This window comes from Typha latifolia, chromosome 5 (genome assembly GCF_019914945.1).
Source record: "Typha latifolia isolate L0001 chromosome 5, TyphaL0001v2, whole genome shotgun sequence".
NCBI classification, from domain to species: Eukaryota; Viridiplantae; Streptophyta; class Magnoliopsida; order Poales; family Typhaceae; genus Typha; species Typha latifolia.
This window is the reverse complement of record NC_133090.1, coordinates 6,178,624-6,199,331: the sequence shown is the minus strand read 5'-3', so window position 1 is coordinate 6,199,331 and position 20,708 is coordinate 6,178,624. Positions and strand designations below refer to the sequence as shown.

At 35.7% G+C, this 20,708-nt stretch overlaps 2 protein-coding genes across 3 annotated transcripts; one reads left to right on the top strand and one right to left on the bottom strand.

Annotated features, from left to right (window-relative positions):
- Positions 1 to 647: 647 nt before the first annotated feature.
- Positions 648 to 6,735, bottom strand: LOC140788515 (hypersensitive-induced response protein 4). The gene is made up of 5 exons (XM_073137781.1): positions 6,432 to 6,735; positions 4,727 to 4,847; positions 4,558 to 4,649; positions 3,802 to 3,898; positions 648 to 1,206 (listed from the first exon to the last, which is right to left on the bottom strand). The coding sequence occupies exons 1-5, from the start codon at positions 6,624 to 6,626 to the stop codon at positions 836 to 838; spliced, it is 876 nt and encodes a 291-aa protein (XP_072993882.1). The 5' UTR covers positions 6,627 to 6,735; the 3' UTR covers positions 648 to 835.
- A 4,609-nt stretch (positions 6,736 to 11,344) lies between these two features.
- Positions 11,345 to 14,860, top strand: LOC140789227 (pentatricopeptide repeat-containing protein At5g66520-like). 2 transcript variants are annotated; one of them, XM_073138832.1, is made up of 3 exons: positions 11,345 to 13,100; positions 13,855 to 14,013; positions 14,411 to 14,860. In XM_073138832.1, the coding sequence occupies exon 1, from the start codon at positions 11,367 to 11,369 to the stop codon at positions 12,993 to 12,995; it is 1,629 nt and encodes a 542-aa protein (XP_072994933.1). In that variant the 5' UTR covers positions 11,345 to 11,366; the 3' UTR covers positions 12,996 to 13,100; positions 13,855 to 14,013; positions 14,411 to 14,860. The 2 variants fall into 2 exon arrangements, with proteins under 2 accessions (XP_072994933.1, XP_072994932.1); XM_073138831.1 differs by having other exon boundaries at positions 11,345 to 13,313.
- Positions 14,861 to 20,708: the final 5,848 nt, after the last annotated feature.

Genomic DNA, 20,708 nt, shown 5'->3' with positions numbered 1-20,708 from the left:
AACATATTTTTAGAGAAACTAACTTTACTGCCAACTGATTAGCGAATCACACTAGATTAACCTCTTCTCCTTTTTCTGGAATGACTCATGTATCCTTGAGTTTACATCCATTTTATGCCAAGATGCTGTTGGTATAATCGTGGGTTATTACTTTAGACTCCATGCCTTCTGATTAATAAATTCTAATTAACTAGAAAAAAAAAAATGACAGCCTCATTTTCTAGCCAACTTCTCGTTTAGACCAGAACGATGATTTATTAAATATAATTTAAAAATAAAGTATTGATGATGACATTTTTTTTTCAAATATATATGGCTTGGTTACTGAGCTGCCCTAGGTCATATGTTATAAGAACTGTCTCATCTTTCTAGCTAAACTTTGTGTATCTTAGAAAAAGATACTTATTTTCTAACTAAACTTCTTTGTGCATCTTAGGAAAGACACTCATTTTCGAATTAATCTATTTTTGCATCCATTGTTTAGGCAATTGTGGTCTAAATAGTTTGATGACAAAATATATCTGCAAATATTAGAATTCAAACTTATAAGAAATCCTTAATCACCTCAATATTTTGTTGGAACAAATACATTGAGCATCCTTAATCACCTCAGCTCTAAAGAGAATACATTCTTCGAATCTTGAGAATGGAAGGAAACTTTACTATATTATTATTATATATACAGTATCAAGTGTTCCCGTAGTAAGTCTTCCAAGCAAGTATAGCACACAAACAAGCATCAACTTCTCACCAGTACAAACATTATCTCGAAAATCACAAGCTCAGGAGAATGAGCCAATGCAGCATTTACTGATGTAAGAAGAGCTACAAACATTTACTGATCTATCAGATTGCTGCTAGATGCTTCCATCATGCCATTACGGATTTGGTCAGTAATATCCCTTACATGACCAGGGCCGTGAGGGATGAACACAGTGGTATTCTTGGATGAATTGCCAAGTTCTTTGATTGTGTCGAAGTACTGTGTGACCATTATCAAATCCATGACCTCCCTCGATGTGGTGCCAGACACACTGTGAGAGAAGTTCAAGATGTTCTCTTTTAAGCCATCGGTGATTGCCTGGCGCTGCTTGGCCACACCAACACCACCAAGATATTTTGCCTCTGCCTCTGCTTCAGCTTTCTTCACCAGAAGAACCTTCTCTGCTTCTCCTTTGTATACACTGGCAAGCTGAAGCCTCTGGGCTGCGGACAATAAGCAAAGATAGGAAACAGAGAACATACAGAAGTTATATCTCATGGAGTTACATAGAACAACAGTTTCAATTATGGAGTTACATAGAACAACAGTTTCCATTAGACTCTCAACTATTGAATTTATTCTATCAGATGGTTAACTTTTATGCACTTAGTTTACATCTGTGTTTTTTGTTATTCTCATATCTTGTCATAGAAAAATCAATATGTACTTGATGCATTAACTTGAATGGTACTTGAGCTTGATTGTAGTTTTATAAGTAACAATAAAATACGAGAAAAGATCCTTCAATGTGCACAACTCTTTTTTCTTTTAATTAATCTACCTGCCTTTTTTTCCCCACTTGTTTATATTATATTAACTCTGCTATATTTGAATGTAAGCATCTATGCAAACACCTGCTACATATGCGCCACCCAGCAGCACACGTCAAGCACCTACCTCAGATAACATTTTATTATAATGCTCTGTGGTCACTGAAATGCAGGTCTTTACTCTGTTTTCAATATGATTGTATGTAAATATGTAACCGGTTTAGTAACCTTATATATAGTTAGGACACAAACACTCAGAGAGACTGCAGAGTCCAATGCTTTTGTATTAACAAGTCCTAAATCAGAAAACCATTAAGAACATACACGGATTCCGGAAAGAAAATCATATTAGAAATGAATCAATTTGAAAAGCAAGCTACTATGACATATATACATTTTCTTGAGGACCTACTTTAACTTAAAGTTCTTAGAACACATCAACAAAAATTTCCAATCATAAATACGTGCCAATGCATTATACATAGCATCATATAAGGAAACTGAATTTTTACCATTAACCATGTATGCCATTTAGCTCCGTTCACTTGAGGAATAACTTTTTTTTTAATTCTGAAAAATAATTCCTTATTCCGAAAATAACAACTAAATATCATAGTAATCTTCTAAAATAAACACATTATTTATCAAAATTACATCTTATACCACATACTAACCCAATTACTAATTTATTGTTGATATCTATTCCATCAACCTATTTTATATTAAATCAAATGACATTATGATAATTTTATAAAAAATAAATACATTTTTCTCATATATTTTTTTATTTTATATCACATCAAAAATAATTATTACACTCTTATTCCAGAATACAAGTAAATATAATAATAATTATCCTTGAAATAAAGATATCATTTTGATAAAAACAAAGAGGAATACATATTCTAGAAATGATATTATTTCTAAAGTAAACGAGATCTTAAGATACACGATAGACACTTAGGCTTGTTTGTTTGCTTTGAGTTTAGAAACTCTCACTGAACTGGTTCAGAGACCCCTAAACTAGTTCAGTAATTAAACATTTTTCTATTTTTTTCATATCTAATCAAATTTACTCTTCAAAAAATCAAGGATAAGAAATGAGACTAACTAATCGAGTTCAGAACTTAAGTCTCAAACCAAATGAGGCCTTATTTCCTCTTTTATTGCATCTATCACTCGCACACTTTTCTATCAATGTTCAGATTGAATAAATTGAAGTCCCTTCCATTTTTGGTTGACTACTAACAAGGCATGCCAGGATAAACAGACTAAACACTATGTCCCTCATATTTCATATCTTCATTTTTAACTTATATTAGTTTATCTATATTATGACAGGCTCATATCTTTTATCCAACTCCATGCTACATAGTTCACCAAGGAAATCGTCTCCTACATAAGATAGTCCTGGACGAATAAATGGCTATGATGGTTTACTCAGGAAAAGTTGGTCGGTTGCTTCTACCTCCTTAGCTCAATGTTCTCAAACAAATACAATTGAGAACTACCATCTCTTACAGTAATGACCAAAAACGACAAAAAGAAAAGAAAAAAGAAAAAGAAAACCAAGGATATCAAGGAACTAAAAAGCACATATTGTTTTTTAAAATTAAATTTTTCCGACTTTTCCTTTTACCAACAAAATTCTGACTTTTTGCCCTCAAATCGGAAGTCCTTGGGAAGTAAAAATCATTAAACCCTTCTTTTAATGTCCATCCATGAGCCTAACATAACCATAAGGTCATGCCCATGACTGGTCGCAATTAGCATGCCACCTTCCTAAAGCAGGCCAAATACTTGTCTATCAAGCGCGTTAATCAATACAATTGCAACAATGAGATAATTATCTAGAATAAAATTATCTTGCAAACTATTTAATAGCCATGATTAGACCAATGATCTATAGTTAATAAAAGAATAATAGCCAATTTTTAAATTCCATCAAAAGCATGTAGTTACAAAATTTAAATGTATTATAACTTCATAAAGCATATTTATTAGAAAGTATCATATCTCTATTCGGAGATATAATGTTATGCCAATAACGAAGTTGATTTCACAAAATTATCATATGCCTATATGTACATTTGGGTTGTAGAATAAGGGAGGTAGTTTGATAGAAATTGTTGAGGGAGAGAAATTAAAAGATATTGCGAGGAAGAAGAGGTGTAAAATGTTAAACTAAAATGCAAGATAATGCCATGATCGCATCAGAAAATCTATACCACATAAAAATGCCATTAACTTCTCAATGAAGGTACTTACCTGCATTTATCTCATTCATTGCTCTACGCACTGAGGCATCTGGAATTATATCGACCATGAGTATCTGCTCGATGTTATAGCCATATTCTCCCATAACCTAATTCATTGTTTTCCCATTAGATGAAGAACAATGAAGTACTAAACTAATACTGACGCAGCTAATAAATAATTCATAGCTAATATTACAGAGAACAGCAGAAGAAAGAAGTGAACAAAGAGTAACCTATAAGGGGTCACAGAAAGATACTGAGCATATTACCATACAAAGTCTTTTTCTAAAGACAGTAATTTGGTTGATTTATAACAAGCTCATTTGGAGCAGATAACAGATTAACAATCAAAATGCAAAGGAAGAAAGATGATAAATCATAAAACAGTAAGATACTTCCACAAGAAATTAGCAAACAAATCATAGAGACCAGGTCTTTACACAAGCAGAGACTAGTCAACCAAGGTGAGCAATCCAATAGCCAATAGGGATGATCAAACTAAAGTATCTGACAGAAAGAAGAATGCAACTATTAACATCTCTAAAATGTACATCATGCTCCATCATGAAAGATGTATAATGAATAAACATATTCATGAAGAAAACTCATAATCTGTTGAACTGAAAATCCAGCATCTCTACGATCTAAAGGACAGTATTAATAGGGCTACAATAAAATGTTAACATGTTTCATATATTCATTGTACATCGTGCACATCAGTGACACCTTCAAAGCTTCCAGAAAGGATAAGTGCAAACACGAATACCTTTTCAAGTTCCTCAAGAACAGCCTTTGCCACTTCACCTTTCTGCTCGAAGAGATCATCCAGAGTCATTCGTGGAACATGAGCTCGAACCACTAATTTCAGCAAACATGGCAATTGTAAAAAGAACAACATAGTGTCATTAAAAACAGTTTACAATCATGGGAATTACCATCGAATACATATGCCTGAATTTGCTCTTGTGGGTTTTGCAATTCATAGAATGCATCATCAGCATTTTCCTTGACAATCCGATATTGAATTGAGCAAACCAGCTGCACAAACACGTTATCCTGTAGTACTAAAAAGCATCAAAGAGTGAACCTGTTTGACATGTTAGAAAATTATGTGCGAAAAAAAGAATTTAAGTACCTGAAATAATCAAATATTCAAGCATTAAACATGTGCCCTAGAGCCAGAAAAGAGTTTATAAATTCTTACATGTAAAACTTTTTATCATAGATATTATGATTTGCTACACTGGACTCCTTAGTTTTATCGGGTTTTAATTTTTTGTGTAACACCACTGCCAGATGGGCAATATCACCATAATGATGCTAACCTTTTAGTAAGCTCCTACAGTTTCTTAGCTTAGGATTGCCTCCAATTGTTGTAATATTCCTAGACTTGGCCATGGTTGTACAGCACTCAAAGTGCAAAGCCATACTAAGTACTCCAAGAAGCATATCTATCTACTTGTTCCAAACTAAGTTAATCCTCTTAACATGTGGCACCTTGATCCAGAGGCCAGACCATCTCAAACTAGTCAGCCGCAAAATAGGGACCCACCTTGATATTTAAATTTTCTTTGAGGCCCCACAATTGCGAGGTTTATAATGGCTCAAGCTTGTGCAAGCTCCAAGCTGCCGTAACACCATGATCTCAGTAGAATTACAAAAGCCATATATCAAGTAAAGAATGTTACAAGCAAAAGATACTTGGGATCATATCTCTTCAGGGTAAAGTTATAAAAACCACCTGACTGACGAAAAAACAGAAAAGAAAGCCCACCATGGCCACATGGAATCCAACACAAAAGCATTTTTATCAAACTTCAACAATAAATATACATGATTTCAAAAATTTTGTCAGTCCTATAAAAAGAGATGAGAAAACCAAGACCAACCAAAATGAAATCCAAGAGATATGTAGCAAGTACTCTGAGAATTAGTAAATGTTACTGTAGTATTTTTCTGGCTTTCTATTAATAGAGGTACATAGGCATCTCTAATTTATATATAACTCCCCATGATATATCAGTTATCTTATCTGATCTCTCTTCCTATTCTTATTGCTCTAGATTTTATTTTCTTCTTAACTGGATGATAACTTCTGCCCATGGATCCTATCTTGCATAACATACTCTTATTTGATAGTCAACCAGACCACAAACTATAGTGATCTTCATCTATGCAAGGGGCTTACCACAAGCAAGCTCCCTTTCTTGCAATGATCATTCAATGGCATGGCCTATCATCACATACATGCAAAGCAGTTGACATGGATTTGACATATTGTTGGTAGTTGGGTTATTTGTTTGGTTTGCATTCTTTGTAAATAAAGTATAAGAATGGAATGTATCATTAGATGTTGCAACCTATGAACCGAATGTCAAACTTACTCCTAATAAAAGCCCTCTTCTAAGAGACTCATGAAATCGCTCTTGGATTTTTTATGATAAGAAAATAAGTTACGAATTAGGCATCCAGTCATTTGGTCTAATTGAGAACAAACAAACAATTCCAAATCGCACAATAAGATGATAATTCATCACCAAAACAATAAGAGACGAATCATACAACCCTCATACAAGCTACGGATCACGATAAAGAGAAAAGAAATACGAAATGGAGAGGAATGGGTAAAAAAAGAGGGACCTTGGTCTTGGTCTCGACGCGGACATCAAGTGAGGAGACGCGGGTGGAGAGGACGCCGGCGAGGCATTCGCCGGCGAAGGGGTTAAAGAAGTGGAGGCCAGGGGAGGCGAGCCGAAAGAAGCGGCCCCACTGCTCCACCACACCAACGCTCGCCTGGTCGATGCACCCGCAGAAGATGAAGTAGGCGCTCACCATCCCTTTTTTCCCTTCTTCTCAAACGCACTTCTCGATCTATTTCTCTTCTCTGCTGCCGTACAACAAGGGGGAAGAATGACGCGTCCTTCCGTTGAGTTTTCTTATATATATATATATATATATATATATATATATATATGTGAAGCTTATTAATGCTTTATTCTAAAACTTGAGATTTTGACCCTTTCAAGTCTCCATACTAAATAATATTATAGATAAGTGAGTTAACAAATTTATTATAGATAAGTGAGTTACAAATTTATTTATAAAATTATATGACTTCTAATCTATAACGCCTCCGCCCCGTACGGGCATGTGCACGCCCACGCACCCACACGTCACGCGCGGCGCACGTGACAGGTCGGGCAAGGCCCGTCATGCACAGATACTTTCTCGTGCACATATACTTTCTCGTGCACATATAATCATGACATTATCAAATAAAACATGCTAACCTATCTATGATCACATAATACATCACTAAATAAATCATACTATTAATCAAATAAACCTATTAATATATGAATATCCAAATCTATAATAATATACACTAGACCATTACATAATCTGGTAGGACCCACATAGGCCACAACAAACAATCAAGATATAACTAAAACAATTAATACAAGAGTACGTCATGATTCAACCTATATTATACAAATCATCGTCTAATACAAAAGAGTACAAATATCAAATACTGGTACAACTCAATTTTTATATAAACTATCATCTATATCGTCTCGCATCTATAGCTCACCTCATCTTTGCTCTAAAATATCTCATCAAGATATCTCAAGTTGGTATCACGTACCATATTATATGTAGGGGCTAGAAAAGAAATAAGGAGAGTCATGAACAAAAGGCTCAGTGAATAGACCTTACCCCGAATCAGTGATGTCAAACAGAGAGTAAATCATATACTAGATAATATGAATCAGAAAGCAACATGATGACATGTATGAGTATGTATATATGTATCATCAATGACATATATATGAATGAAATCAATTCTCATAAATGAGCATATTATATCCTCAACAAAAAAATATATCATATGATGAAATTATTATATAACATCACCGAATATAACAACATATCATGTGTAACAATTATGATCCAATGATACTATTCACATTAATGATGATGCATGATGCATGCCAACTACTAGATAATCGTATATGTCAGAGCCAGATATAATCTATATATCTCTCACTATCACAATCAGATATCTGTCTCAACTCTGAATATCATCCACCATTCTAGACTACAGTATCCAACCCCAAACTCGATACACATCATGTCACAAGCTCAGAGCATATCCTATCATACGCTAAGAATATCTCTGTAGATAAATCATACCCTGCCATATGCTAAGGGTATCTGTAGATAAATTATACCCTGCCATACGCTAAGGGTATCTCTGTAGATAAATCATACCCTACCATACACTAAGAGTATCTCAAAAAAAAGTAATCATATCCTGTCATATGCTAAAGGTATATTAATGATAGTTGTACCCTGTCATATGCTAAGAGTACAACCATCAGCCATCACCATACTCTATCATGCGCTAAGAGTATGTCTAGTACCAGTCCGGACGAGATACTGTTCCAGCCATCACATCATATCACATTACATACATATGTATTTTTATGATTTCCTATACATGATAAATCATATGCATATATCCAGTACAATAACATATCATGCAACTCAGGAATTTATGTTGTAAAGAAGCTAAAAAAAATGATGCAATGCCGACTCTAACATTGTATCTAACATATATATTTTTACTAGTCTATCACATGTATACTCATGATAGAGATCATCCCGACATAAAATCATAATAGTATAATCATCTCTATATATCACCAATATACTCATATCTTATATCAGCCTAATCAAATGCATGATAAAAATATGTTTGACTGAAATTATCTCTATATAAAGTCATATAATCATGCGTGTGCATAAGATATAATATATCCTAATTTAAGAAAGGTGCATAAGGGATAAGACTATTCACCGTCTGATCAAAAGACACAAACCACTTATCTCTCACGTCCGTCAGTCAAACATCAACTCATCGTTAGGGTCCACAAAGTCTCACATAAGGGGGTTCGGAATCTGAAAATATTTAAGAGTATGATGTTAGCCGTTTATCTAATTAGAATTAATTCAATTAGAATATAAATATTTATTAGGTTTAGAATCACTTCTCTTTATTTTTTATTACATAACTAGGTCTATATTATAAATACGATTCAAATACTATAATTATATTATTATCATAAAATGTTAGTTATAACATAAGAAGAAGAGTTCTAATTCCTTTTATATGAGAGTATTTCTAAATATATAATTATAAAATAAAATAAAAGGCTAAATAACTATAAGTATAGACAAGGTCTAATTATAATAAATTTTATAATTCATTCACTATCTTGATTAATTAGGGACAATGTAGTCTTTACTCGATAAAATAATAAATAAATAACTAAATAAGCTTAGTATTTTATTTGTTGCAGAATAATCATATATAAAAGAATTTAATAGAAATACTTAACATATATATGTGAGGGTATTAGAATATAAATCTAATAATTATAATTTACAAATCTATATATTAATCTAATAGATGTATAAATAAATAAATATAAGTATTACCTATATTTATACCTAATTAATCATTAATTATAAAAATTATCATTAATAAAATTATATTGAAGAATATATGATATTATTAAAATATTTAATGTCTAAATAATCTATTTGCATTAATTAAGAAGAAAAATACCTAAATAAATAAATAAATTAATTAATTCTACCATCAGTGCTGGGCTCGGCCCAGCACTGTGCAAAAAGAAGGAGAAGAAGCAGAGGAAGAAGGAGAAGAAGCAGAGGAAGAAGAAGAAGAAGAAGAAGAAGAAGAAGAAGAAGAAGAAGAGAAGAGGAAGAGAAGAAAGAGAGAAGCTGAGGGAGGAGGTTGCGGACCCGAGCTGGCGGGTTGGTCACTAGCCGCTGCTGGCCAGCCAACGGCCGGCGGCTCGGCTCCGACGAGCCCGAGCTCGGGCAAGAGAGAGAGAAAGAAAGAGAGAGATAGAGAGAGAGAGGAAGAAAAGGAAAGAGAGTGGGAATGAGGGATCTCACCGGCGGCGGTGGCTTCGGGGAGGTGGCGGCGGGCCGACATCAGCAACAAGGAGAGGGAAGAGTGCAAGAGAGAGTAGAGAGAGAGTAGAGTGAGAGAGTGACCGAGAGAGAGATAGAGATAGAGATTTAGAGAGAGAGAGAGGGAAGGCGGTGGAGGAGGGGTTGCGGCGGCGCTGGGGCCCGTCGCGGCCAGCTGGTCGCAGCCGGTTGGTTGCAGCAACGACAGTGGATGCGTGGCACCCCACCACGTAAGCTGCATGAGCAGCTTGCATGGGCACGAGGCTGGCCAAAGTGTGGCCAACCACGTCGTGCCCAAAATTAATTAATAATATTTTTTTAAGGTTGGGTTGTTACATAATCTACCAAAGAGAAGTGTAAATAATATAAATAATGGTTCTCAAAATTGCCATTATCGGTGAGTTGCAATGGTAGTTTCACATCTGCCACTATAAAAGCAGTGGTCATAGGGTAAAATTCTTATAGTGATGTTGAGGTCGTAGTGTATTTATTGTGCTCCTAAACTATTTCTAAAATAATTTAATTTTTATTTATCTATTAAATATTTTATGTAGGTTTATATTTTATTAAATATTTGCGATAGAGCCACGCATAGAGCAGTATATAATATGTGTGTTAGCATATTACAGGTGATTGATTAGTCGTGATGTTTAGATATAGCTGTCACACCATCAGCCTTTATAGTGCATCAACCACGATCATCTTTTATTGTGCACCATCGATCACCACCTCTTCTGGTGCACATGAGGCAGTGCACGATCAAGGTAGACATAGAGGGAGGGCTAGAGGTCGTGAAGTGACTTATAGGGTGCAAAGGAGCATGTTATAAAGAAGATAGGTGCTAATGAATGTGTGAAATTTTCATACATAGTGTTTGATGTAAATACTTATCACTTGGTGGTTTTGTGATTACATGTTAAAATATATATCTTGATATGAATACATATCATTTTAGTGCTTTCATAAATATAATATATTTTAGTGTTTTTTTTATTGTTGTGATATATATATGGTGATTAGTGTAGTGAAAAATTTGTAATTAAAATTTTTTAGACTTTAATTATTTGTGCGTAATGATTTCACAATCCATGGCTAGGGTGCCAAAACATTAGAAATCACAGTTAAATTTAGAATTTTATAGAAAGGAATTGCCGTGAACTTATAAGCATTTTACTAGAAAACCATCCCAAAATTGTGGTACTTCTCATTCAATATAAAGCACCAATAAGTCTAGTTATTTTATGTATCTAGACCAACATTGAATTTTTTAGTGGTTTACTTTCTAAATAATTTAGTATTTACCTGATGGACTTATTACATGATAGCTATATATATATATATATAAACTCCTTTTAATATTAAATTTTGTTGGCGTATCTTTTGATAAATAAGTTTCTAAAAATGCCAGTTTAGTCGAAAACTCCTTCCTCCTCTTCTATTTACCTTGTACTGCTACTAAGCTATATAAACTTCTCTTTTTTGAAAAAAAAAAACTAAAAAAGAAAAGAAAAGAAAAGAAAAATGCTATATAAAGTATGGCCCCCCAACAAACCAAACACCTCCAACGTCTACATGCGTCTTCCTGCCTTGACTAAACGGTTCAAAAGATGCGACTTCCTCACCCTCTCCCTCCTCCACCACCACCCCCACCTCTCCCTTCGCAGCCTAAACCAAATCCACGCCCACCTCCTCGTCTCCGGCGCTATTGCCGACCCCTTCGCCGCTGCGAAGCTCCTTTCTCTTGTCTCCCTCTCCGGCGATCTCGACCACTCTCGCTTCCTATTCTCCCACCTCCCTCGCCGTTCCACCTTCCTCTATAACTCCCTCATCAAGACCCACCTGGAAAAGGACCTGTTTTACGAGTCCCTCTCCCTCTACAAGCAAATGCTCGCCTTGGGGTTCTCGCCCAACAACTACACCTTTTCCTTCCTCCTTCGCGCCTGTGTTGGTGTCTCTTCCCTCTTGGATGGCAAAAAGTTTCATGCCCATATCGTTAGGCTCGGGTGGGAGTCTTACGATTTTGTGCAGAACGGTTTGATCCATATGTACTCGTCTTGCGGGTGCGTGGATTCTGCTAGGAAATTGTTTGATCAGAGTTTGAGCAAAGATGTGATTACTTGGACAGCGATGGTTCATGGGTATGTGAAATCTGGGCACATTAGCTTTGCACGGGCTATGTTTGAACAAATGCCTGAGAGAAATGCAGTTTCATGGAGCACTATGATTACCGCGTATGCGCAGTCTGGGGAGTTCAGAGAAGCATTGAAGCTTTTTAATGAGATGCAAGTTGTAGGCGTTTGCCCAAATCATGCGGGGATTGTCGGAGCTCTGTCAGCTTGTGGGTTTCTTGGGGCTTTGGAGCAGGGTAAGTGGATCCATGCTTTTGTGGAGAGGAATGGGATGGAATTAGACAGGATTTTGGGGACTGCGTTGATAGATATGTATGCGAAATGTGGATATATAGAAACTGCATGGCAAGTTTTTGATGCAATGATTGAGAGGGATGTGTTTGCTTTTACGTCCATGATCTCAGGGTTGTCCAATCATGGTCACAGCAAGAAGGCGGTAGATTTGTTTGATAGGATGCAAGTGGAAGGGGTGAGGCCAAATGAGGTCACTTTTATTTGTGTACTTAGTGCTTGTGGTCGGATGGGTCTAGTAGAACAAGGCCGTGAGATCTTTAAGAGCATGAATGAAATTTATGGGATTGAACCAGGAGTTGAGCATTATGGAAGCTTGGTGGATCTTCTTGGTCGAGCTGGTTTGTTTGAGGAAGCAAAGAGGATCATTAAGGATATGCCCATGGAGCCCGATTCTTATGTTTTGGGAGCTCTGTTAAATGCGTGCACCGTGCATGGCAACATGGAATTGGGTAGGCAAATGGTGGAGAGTCTTGCAGAATTTGGGCTTGATCATAGTGGAGTCCATGTGTTGCTCTCAAACATGTATGCATCGGCTTCTAGGTGGGAAGATGTCATGAAGGTCAGGAAGAGGATGGAGGAGAAAAAGGTAAGGAAGCTGCCTGGTTGTAGCATGATTGAGGTAGATGGTATGGCTTGTGAGTTTGTCGCAGGTGATAGGTCACACTTGCAGATGGAGGAGATTCTGGTAATTGTCAAGGGGATGGACAAACAAATGAAATCTTCTGGTGATGATCCTTACCTTATGGAATTTAACGACTTTCAGATTGGAGTGACGTGAAACTCAATAATCAACTTGGCTGTTGTTAGAGATTGTCATGTTCATTCACACCTGAACTATGTCTGCAGCCTGCAGCCCTTTGTGTAATGAAGATTAATGACCATGGTAATTTACCTTAAATGTTTTGATAATCTCAGGAAGCTGTTACTGAGATGCATGTCAAATAGAATCTACATATTAAAAGCAAATTTTGCTCTTACAAGGCACAGAATGTCTTTTATGATATTGTACTTCTGATAGAAAGAAAAAGTAAGACAACCAAGCCTTGTCAGCTGAAGCTACAAACTGCATGCTGAGAGCATCAAGTTGCTTTTCATGGTAACTTTTTTCATCAAGCAGTTTATTTGGCAATCCATTAAATAAGTTCCTCCCTCATGTTTTCCTTTTTTTGCTACTTTATTTGCTATCTTTATATAACCAAAATTTGTTCCCAGTTATATGATCATAGAAGCTTCAGTTTGTTTTGTTCACATCTCCTACATTGGTTTTCCTCAAAAGGCAATTGCCTGTTGGTTATACCATAGGTAATAACTCTAATTGAGTTCTTAATAGAGAAGAGAGAACATCACTCCTCTAACACTAGGTTTTGATGCAGATTGACTCAACCATATCTTTCTTAATCTTTAGAACCTTCTTTCTTCTAGATTGCATTAACTTTGCCTACCATCAAGTTGATACTTTTTCTTTATTGCATATTTAGGATCACTAATTCCACCATTTGTTGAGATTTACCATGTAAATATCCAGTTTGGTGCTATATATCTGCTGTATGTGTGTTGTCTGTTGCTTGATGCAGATATTGTACCTCCAAATTGTTTTCATCTTTAATCTGCTTTGACTTTTTTTTACTGTGTTTCAGCAAAATCCGGAAGACAAACTATGACAAGTCAAGGATAAATCTCTGGTCTAGCTGGTCTACAGGAGGACAAAAGAAGCTAACTAGCTTATTTCTGAGAGAAGCAGAACATGCTTTGGAGTAGTGTGCAAAAGAACAGTCCTAACTCTTTAAGTCTATACGGTATAAACATGCTATCTTGTTTTATTCAACATTTTTATTTTCTAATCAAACTGAATCATTTATTTTTCAAGAGAAAGCTCCTTAAATTTCTATGAATTATGAATAGCATGCCTACTATTATTCTTCTAGCATCTTTTCCTTTTCCTTTCAATATTGTGTATAATGTTGGACACTTGTACATCATTACCCATATGCTCTCTTTTCTCATTGGTAAAAATTAGTAATGTCCTTTAACTTCTAAATGATTCCTCTAAGCTTATAAGAAAGGGCCAGATTGAACTAGGATGTAATTAATAATGCCATTACCTTGTTATAGTTTTTTCTTTTAGTTTGTTAAATAACATGATAGGTATTCTTGGCTGAATACTGAGGCATTGTTTTTGGTGTTCGATGACAGCTCCTCGAAGGATAACTGAAGTTCAAATCTTCCGGCCCCGTTGAGATCAATGAAGCCCTCTTGACGACAGCAACAGATAACTTCATGAGGCTGTGCCTCGATTCTTCCTTGATCTCTGATTAAGTTTCATCAAAATAATGGGGCCTTTGCACCTCAATTTCTTATTTAGGCATGGCAGAGAATACATTGAGGGATGAGAAATTCTTGTCCAGTTACCAGAATTGGTAGGAGATGACAGCATATGTAACTGACCTATAGATCGTCTATTAAGCATGATTGTTCTTGATTTTTTTCTTAATATTAGACGATGTCTCCCCTTTCAATCATTTGGTCTATGTTTATTTAATCTATTGCTAAGAACAGTAGATGTTAGCTATATTTTCTTTTGATGTGCTATTCTTTTCACGGTGACACAGTGTAGTTGAATAAATTAACAAACTTTTGAACCCAGATATCGCTTTTCTGTGATATACTTTATGTATGCAGACATCTATTTGCTTTCTCAAATTGAGGAAAAGTATCCGAATAATCAATATCTAAGTCTATATGTAATAATATTATAAATATAATGATACTAAAGACTTTATGCTGTTAGATAAATCTTAAATTAACTTTTTGTATATATTTACTAATTGTGGTATAAGTTTCAGTAATATATTTGTTCCTATAGATGCCGGTACATCTGATATCCAATTCATATTTGTGTCTGTAATTAATGGGTATGATAATTAAGTTCACTATTTGAATTCATATCTGTTTATAAAATATGAATACAAATACAATTTTACTATGTATTTGATAATTTTTTGTCTTTGACAATTTATAATCCGATCTCTCATTTTTCTTTATAATTTTCGTTTAACACTTATGACGTTATTTCAACTAATTGATATTGATTAAATTACTAAAATATTTTTACCACTATTTTTTCTCCTCTCTATCCCTCGTCTGAAGAAAATATAGGTAATTTAGGTATTTATCAATTATTTCATATATTATAATGTAATGTTATTTTGCTCGTACCATTTAAATTAACAGAGGGTGTTAAATAAGAATTATAAGGAAAAAGTAGCCGTCAGATTACAAAACCTTAAAGATGGGGTGTGAATTATAAAATAGATAAAATATAGGGTATGATTTATAAAATTTTATTTTATTTAAAAAAAAGTCCATACCCCTATTTATTTATTTGAGAACATATTACAATAGAAATTAGGGAGGGGATATATCCACTCCTTACAAGTATGTTTGACAAATGCAAAAGAAGCAAGAATATTTGCTATATATCATTGTTTCTTCTATTTGTGTGACAAACTCTAAAGGATGGATTTTCTGAGATCAACCGATCGCACTTGCTTACTGAGTGTGCGACAGATCAGTCCAATTTGGTTGAACTTCCAGCACATAGCATGCCTACTAACTTTTGGCTGTTTGAGAATAGCTGAACTTTTCTTCCCTTGGCTCTAATTGCTTTAATTAACTCATGCAATACTATAGCTTCACCGTGAAGAGCACTGCTATAGTGGTTTAAAAAAATTTCTTTCCATGACAAAAGTTAGCGAGAAAGACAGCTAGAGCTAGCCTTACCCCACCTTAGTGCATGCCTAGTCACGTGGCATCCGACCAGCCTACCAAATCTCCCAGCTGAATGTTTCCATCACAAAGCTTAGTGGGGGAAGCCTCAAGGGCCACCTTAGCAAGGAAGTCAAGGAGAAGAGGAGATGAAATGTAACGCCTCCGCTCGGTACGGGCACGTGTACACCCACGCGCCCACACGGCAAGCGCGGCGCACGCGATAGGTCGGGCGAGGTCCGTCACGCACAGATACTCTCCTGTGCGTATACAATCATGACATCATCAAATACTACCTACTAACATATCCATGCTCACATAATCCAACACCAAATAAAATATACTATCAACCAAATAAACCTGTTAACATGTGAATATCCGAGTCCACAATAATATACACTAGACCACTAATTAATCTGGCAGGACCCACACATACCACAACAAATCATCAATGTACAACTAGATAATTGATACAAGAGTACACTATAGTCTAACATGTATTATACCAATTATCGTCTATACAATGAAGTACAGATATAAAATAATGGTATAACTCAATATCTGATTAAACTATCTTCTATACCATCTCGCGTCTATAGCTCACCTCATCTTTCTAAAATATCTCCTTAGAATATCTCGAGTCGGTATCACATACCATATTATCTGTGGGGGCTAGAAAAGAAATAAGGAGTCATGAGTAAAAGGCTCAGTGAATAGACCTTACCCCGAATCATTGATGCCAAGCAGAGAGTAAATCATGTACTAGATAATATGAATTAGAAAACAGCATGATGCCATGTATGAGCATGTATATATGAATCCTTAATGACATATATATGAATAAAATTAATTCTCATGAATGAACATATTATATCCTCAACCAATAATATATCACATGATGAAATTACCATATAACATCACCGAATATAACAACATATCATGTATAACAATTATGATCCAATGATACTAGTCACATCAATGATGATGCATGATGCATGCCAACCACTAGATAATTGTATATGTCAGAGTCAGACATAATCCACATATCTCTCACTATCACAATCATCTGTCTCAACTCTGAATATCATCCACCATGCTGGACTATGGTACCTGACCCCAAACTCGATACACATCATGTCACAAGCTCAGAGCATACGCTAAGGGTATCTCTGTAGATAAATCATACCCTGTCATACGCTAAGGGTATCTCAAAAGAAAGTAATCATACCCTACCATATGCTAAGGGTATATCAATGATAGTTGTACCCTATCATGCGCTAAGAGTATAACCATCGGCCATCACCATACTCTGCCATATGTTAAGAGTATGTTCGGTACCAGTCCGGACTAGATACCGTTCCAGCTATCACATCATATCACATCACATACATATGTATTTTTATGATTTCCTATACATGATAAATCATATGCATATATCCAGTACTACAACAGATCATGCAACTCATGAATTTATGTGGTAAAGAAGCCAAGAGAAAAATGATGCAATGCCGACTCTAATCATGCATCTAACACATGTATACTTTTGCTAGTCTATCACATGCATACTCATGATAGAGATTATCCCAACATAAAACCATAACAGTATAATCATCTCTATATATCACTAATGTACTCATATCTTAGATCAGCCTAATCAAATGCATGATAAAATATGTTTGACTGAAATCATCTCTATATAAAATTATATAATCATGCTGGAGGCCAAAACATGCGTGTGCATAAGATATAATATATCATAATTTGAGAATGGCGTCTAGGGAATAAGACTACTCACAATCTGATCAGAAGACACAAACCACGTATCTCTCACGTCCGTCAGTCAAACATCAACTCATCGTCAGGGTCCACAGGGTCTCACATAAGGGGGTTCGGGATCTGAAAATATTTAAGTAGTATGATGTTAGCCGTTTATCTAATTAGAATTAATTCAATTAGAATATAAATGTTTATTAGGTTTAGAATCACTTTTCTTTATTTTTTATTACATAATTATGTTTATATTATAGATATGATTCAAATACTATAATTATTTTATTATCATAAAATGTTAGTTATAATGTAAGGAGAAGATGTTTGTTTCCTTTTATACGAGAGTATTTCTAAATATATAATTATAAAATAAAATAAAATAAAATAAAAGGCTAAATAACTATAAGTATAGACAAGGTCTAATTATAATTAATTTTATAATTCATACACTATCTTGATTAATTAGGGACAATGCAATTTTTACTCGATAAAATAATAAATAAATAACTAAATAAGCTTAGTATTTTATTAGTTGCAGAATAATCATAAAATTAATAGAAATACTTAAAATATATATGATAAGGGTAATAGAATATAAATCTAATAATTATAATTTACAAATCTATCTATTAATCTAATAGATATATAAATAAATAAATAAATAAAAGTATTACCTATATTTATACCTAATTAATGATTAATTATAAAAATTATCATTAATAAAATTATATTGAAGAATATATAATATTATTAAAATAGTTGATGTCTAAATAATCTATTTACACTAATTAAGAAGAAAATACCTAAATAAATAACATAAATAAATAAAATAAATAATTAATTAATTAAATAAAATCTGCCATCAGTGTTGAGCTTGGCCCAGCATTGCCTGCTACAGTGCTGGCCGAGCCCAACACTGTGCAGAAAGAACGAGAAGAAGCTGAGGAAGAAGAAGAAAAAAAACGAAAGAAAGAAAGAAGAAGAAGAAGAAGAAGAAGAAGAAGAGAAGAGAAGAAGGGAAGGAAGAGGAGGGAGGTGCGGACTCAGGCTGGCGGGGAGGGCACCGGCCACTACTGGCCAGCCAGCGGCCGGCCTCTCGCCAGCGGCTCAGCTCTGACGAGCCCGAGCTCGGGGAAAGAAAGAGAGAGAGAGAGAGAGAGAGAGAGGAAGAAAAGGAAAGAGGGGGGGGGGGGGATAAGGGATCTCACCGGCGGCGGGGACTTTAGGGGAGGTGGTGACGGGCCGACATCGGCAACGAGGAGAGGAAGCAGCGCGAAAGAGAGTGGAGTGAGAGAGAGACCGAGAGAGAGATAGAGAGAGATTTAAAGAGAGAGAGAGGGGAGGCGATGGAGGAGGGGTAGCGGCGGCGCCGGGGCTCGCCAGGGCAGTGGGCGCATGAAGCCCCCACCACGCAAGCTGCATGAGCAGCTTGCATGGGCACGAGGCCGGCCACAGTCGTGCCCAAATTTTTATTTTTTTGGTTTGGGTTGTTATAGGAGAAGAGTTAGTGTCATCGACTAACTCAGCCAACAAAAGAACATTTCTTGGGCAAGACTTTTCTCTTCAAAATATGAGGTTGTTTATGCATTTCCATAGGCTCCATACAATATTGATACAATAAGTTACATCTTCTTGGATAGAAAGGGGTGAGCAAATACTTAGTAGCCATTTATCAAAACTGAGCCCGTTGTGCTCCAACTTGAGACCAACACAACAGCTGAATCAAACTACCCTTGCAAAAGAGCAGTAGATGAGAACATGCTTAATTAAATCCTATTCAAATTTGCAAAAGGGACAAGTGGTGTTGAGCTCCTTTAGTTGGCGATGGAGAGTAGTTTTGGCAGGGAGAGCTCCAACAACACATTTCAAAACGAAAGTTCTAACTTGAGGTGGAGCTACGCTCTTCTAGATGAGTTTCCAAAGCTTTTTCCCATCGAGAGAAGAGGAGTAACCAAGGATCAAAACAAGGGTGAATGGACTTACCACTATCCACTTCCGACATCATATTTTTCATGAGTTCATCTCTAATACTCAATATAGCCATGGCCATGATGACTGGTGTCTAGACTTTGCTTCTCAGAAATAACTATTCGGGAAGGACCTAGCCTAAAGAAGAATAGCTCACAAACTTTTTGGCTCAGAAAATAGTTTCCAGGCTAGCTTGAGGACCAAACTCTTGTTGATTAGCTGAAAATTTTAGAAGCCCAACCCAACCCAACCCACCATGAGAGAGGGGTCTACACAATAGTTCCCAACATCTGAGATAAAAGGATTTAGAATCATGCCCATACGACCACCAAAAGTTTCTAGTCAAGGAGGTGATGTTTTTTTTGTAAGAGCTATGGGAAAGGTTGTTGCAGCCATGAAGAAAATTAGAATAGAGCTTAGAACAGATTTAACCAAAACTATCCTACCATTTTGAGAGTGGATCTGGAACTTCCAACCCTCTAGCTTTGACTGCACCTTTTCAAGAACAAAGTTAAGGGCTTGAGTTTTAGACCGCTGAGCATATAATGGGAAACCCAAATGTTTATCACCCACCCTAAGATCTTAGATAGTGAGAGATTGAGTCACTTCAGATATACTATGGGGGAAGCTTGTTGACTAAGCATGATTGCTGATTTTAAGTTCTTGGTCGGATACCTTTCCATACTTATCAATAATGAATTTCAATTGATCAACCTCCCTAGCTCTTGTTTGCTGAAAATGAGGAGGATGTCTACAAAAAGTAGTTGAGTAATAATTGGTCCTCCTCTTGCTGGTTGGATATCCTTTTAAAATTTGAGCTTGTGAGCCTCAAGAAGTAGGAGGGAAGACATGTTTGAACCAATGACGAATAGGAAAGGAGATAAATGACACCCTTGGCGAAGACCACAAGCCGGGGTGAACTTGCAGTTCAGAGAGCTATTAACAATGACTTCAAAGGTGACGGAGGTGATACATCCCATAATAAGAC

Bases quoted from the DNA above. Each gene is read 5' to 3' on its own strand.
- LOC140788515 (XM_073137781.1), bottom strand. From the start codon at position 6,626: ATGGTGAGCGCCTACTTCATCTTCTGCGGGTGCATCGACCAGGCGAGC. The intron at 4,848-6,431 runs GTCCCTCTTTTT...TTAGTACTACAG, and splicing joins GCGTCGAGACCAAGACCAAG to GATAACGTGTTTGTGCAGCT. The intron at 1,207-3,801 runs GTAAGTACCTTC...TATTGTCCGCAG, and splicing joins AATGAATGAGATAAATGCAG to CCCAGAGGCTTCAGCTTGCC.
- LOC140789227 (XM_073138832.1), top strand. From the start codon at position 11,367: ATGCGTCTTCCTGCCTTGACTAAACGGTTCAAAAGATGCGACTTCCTC.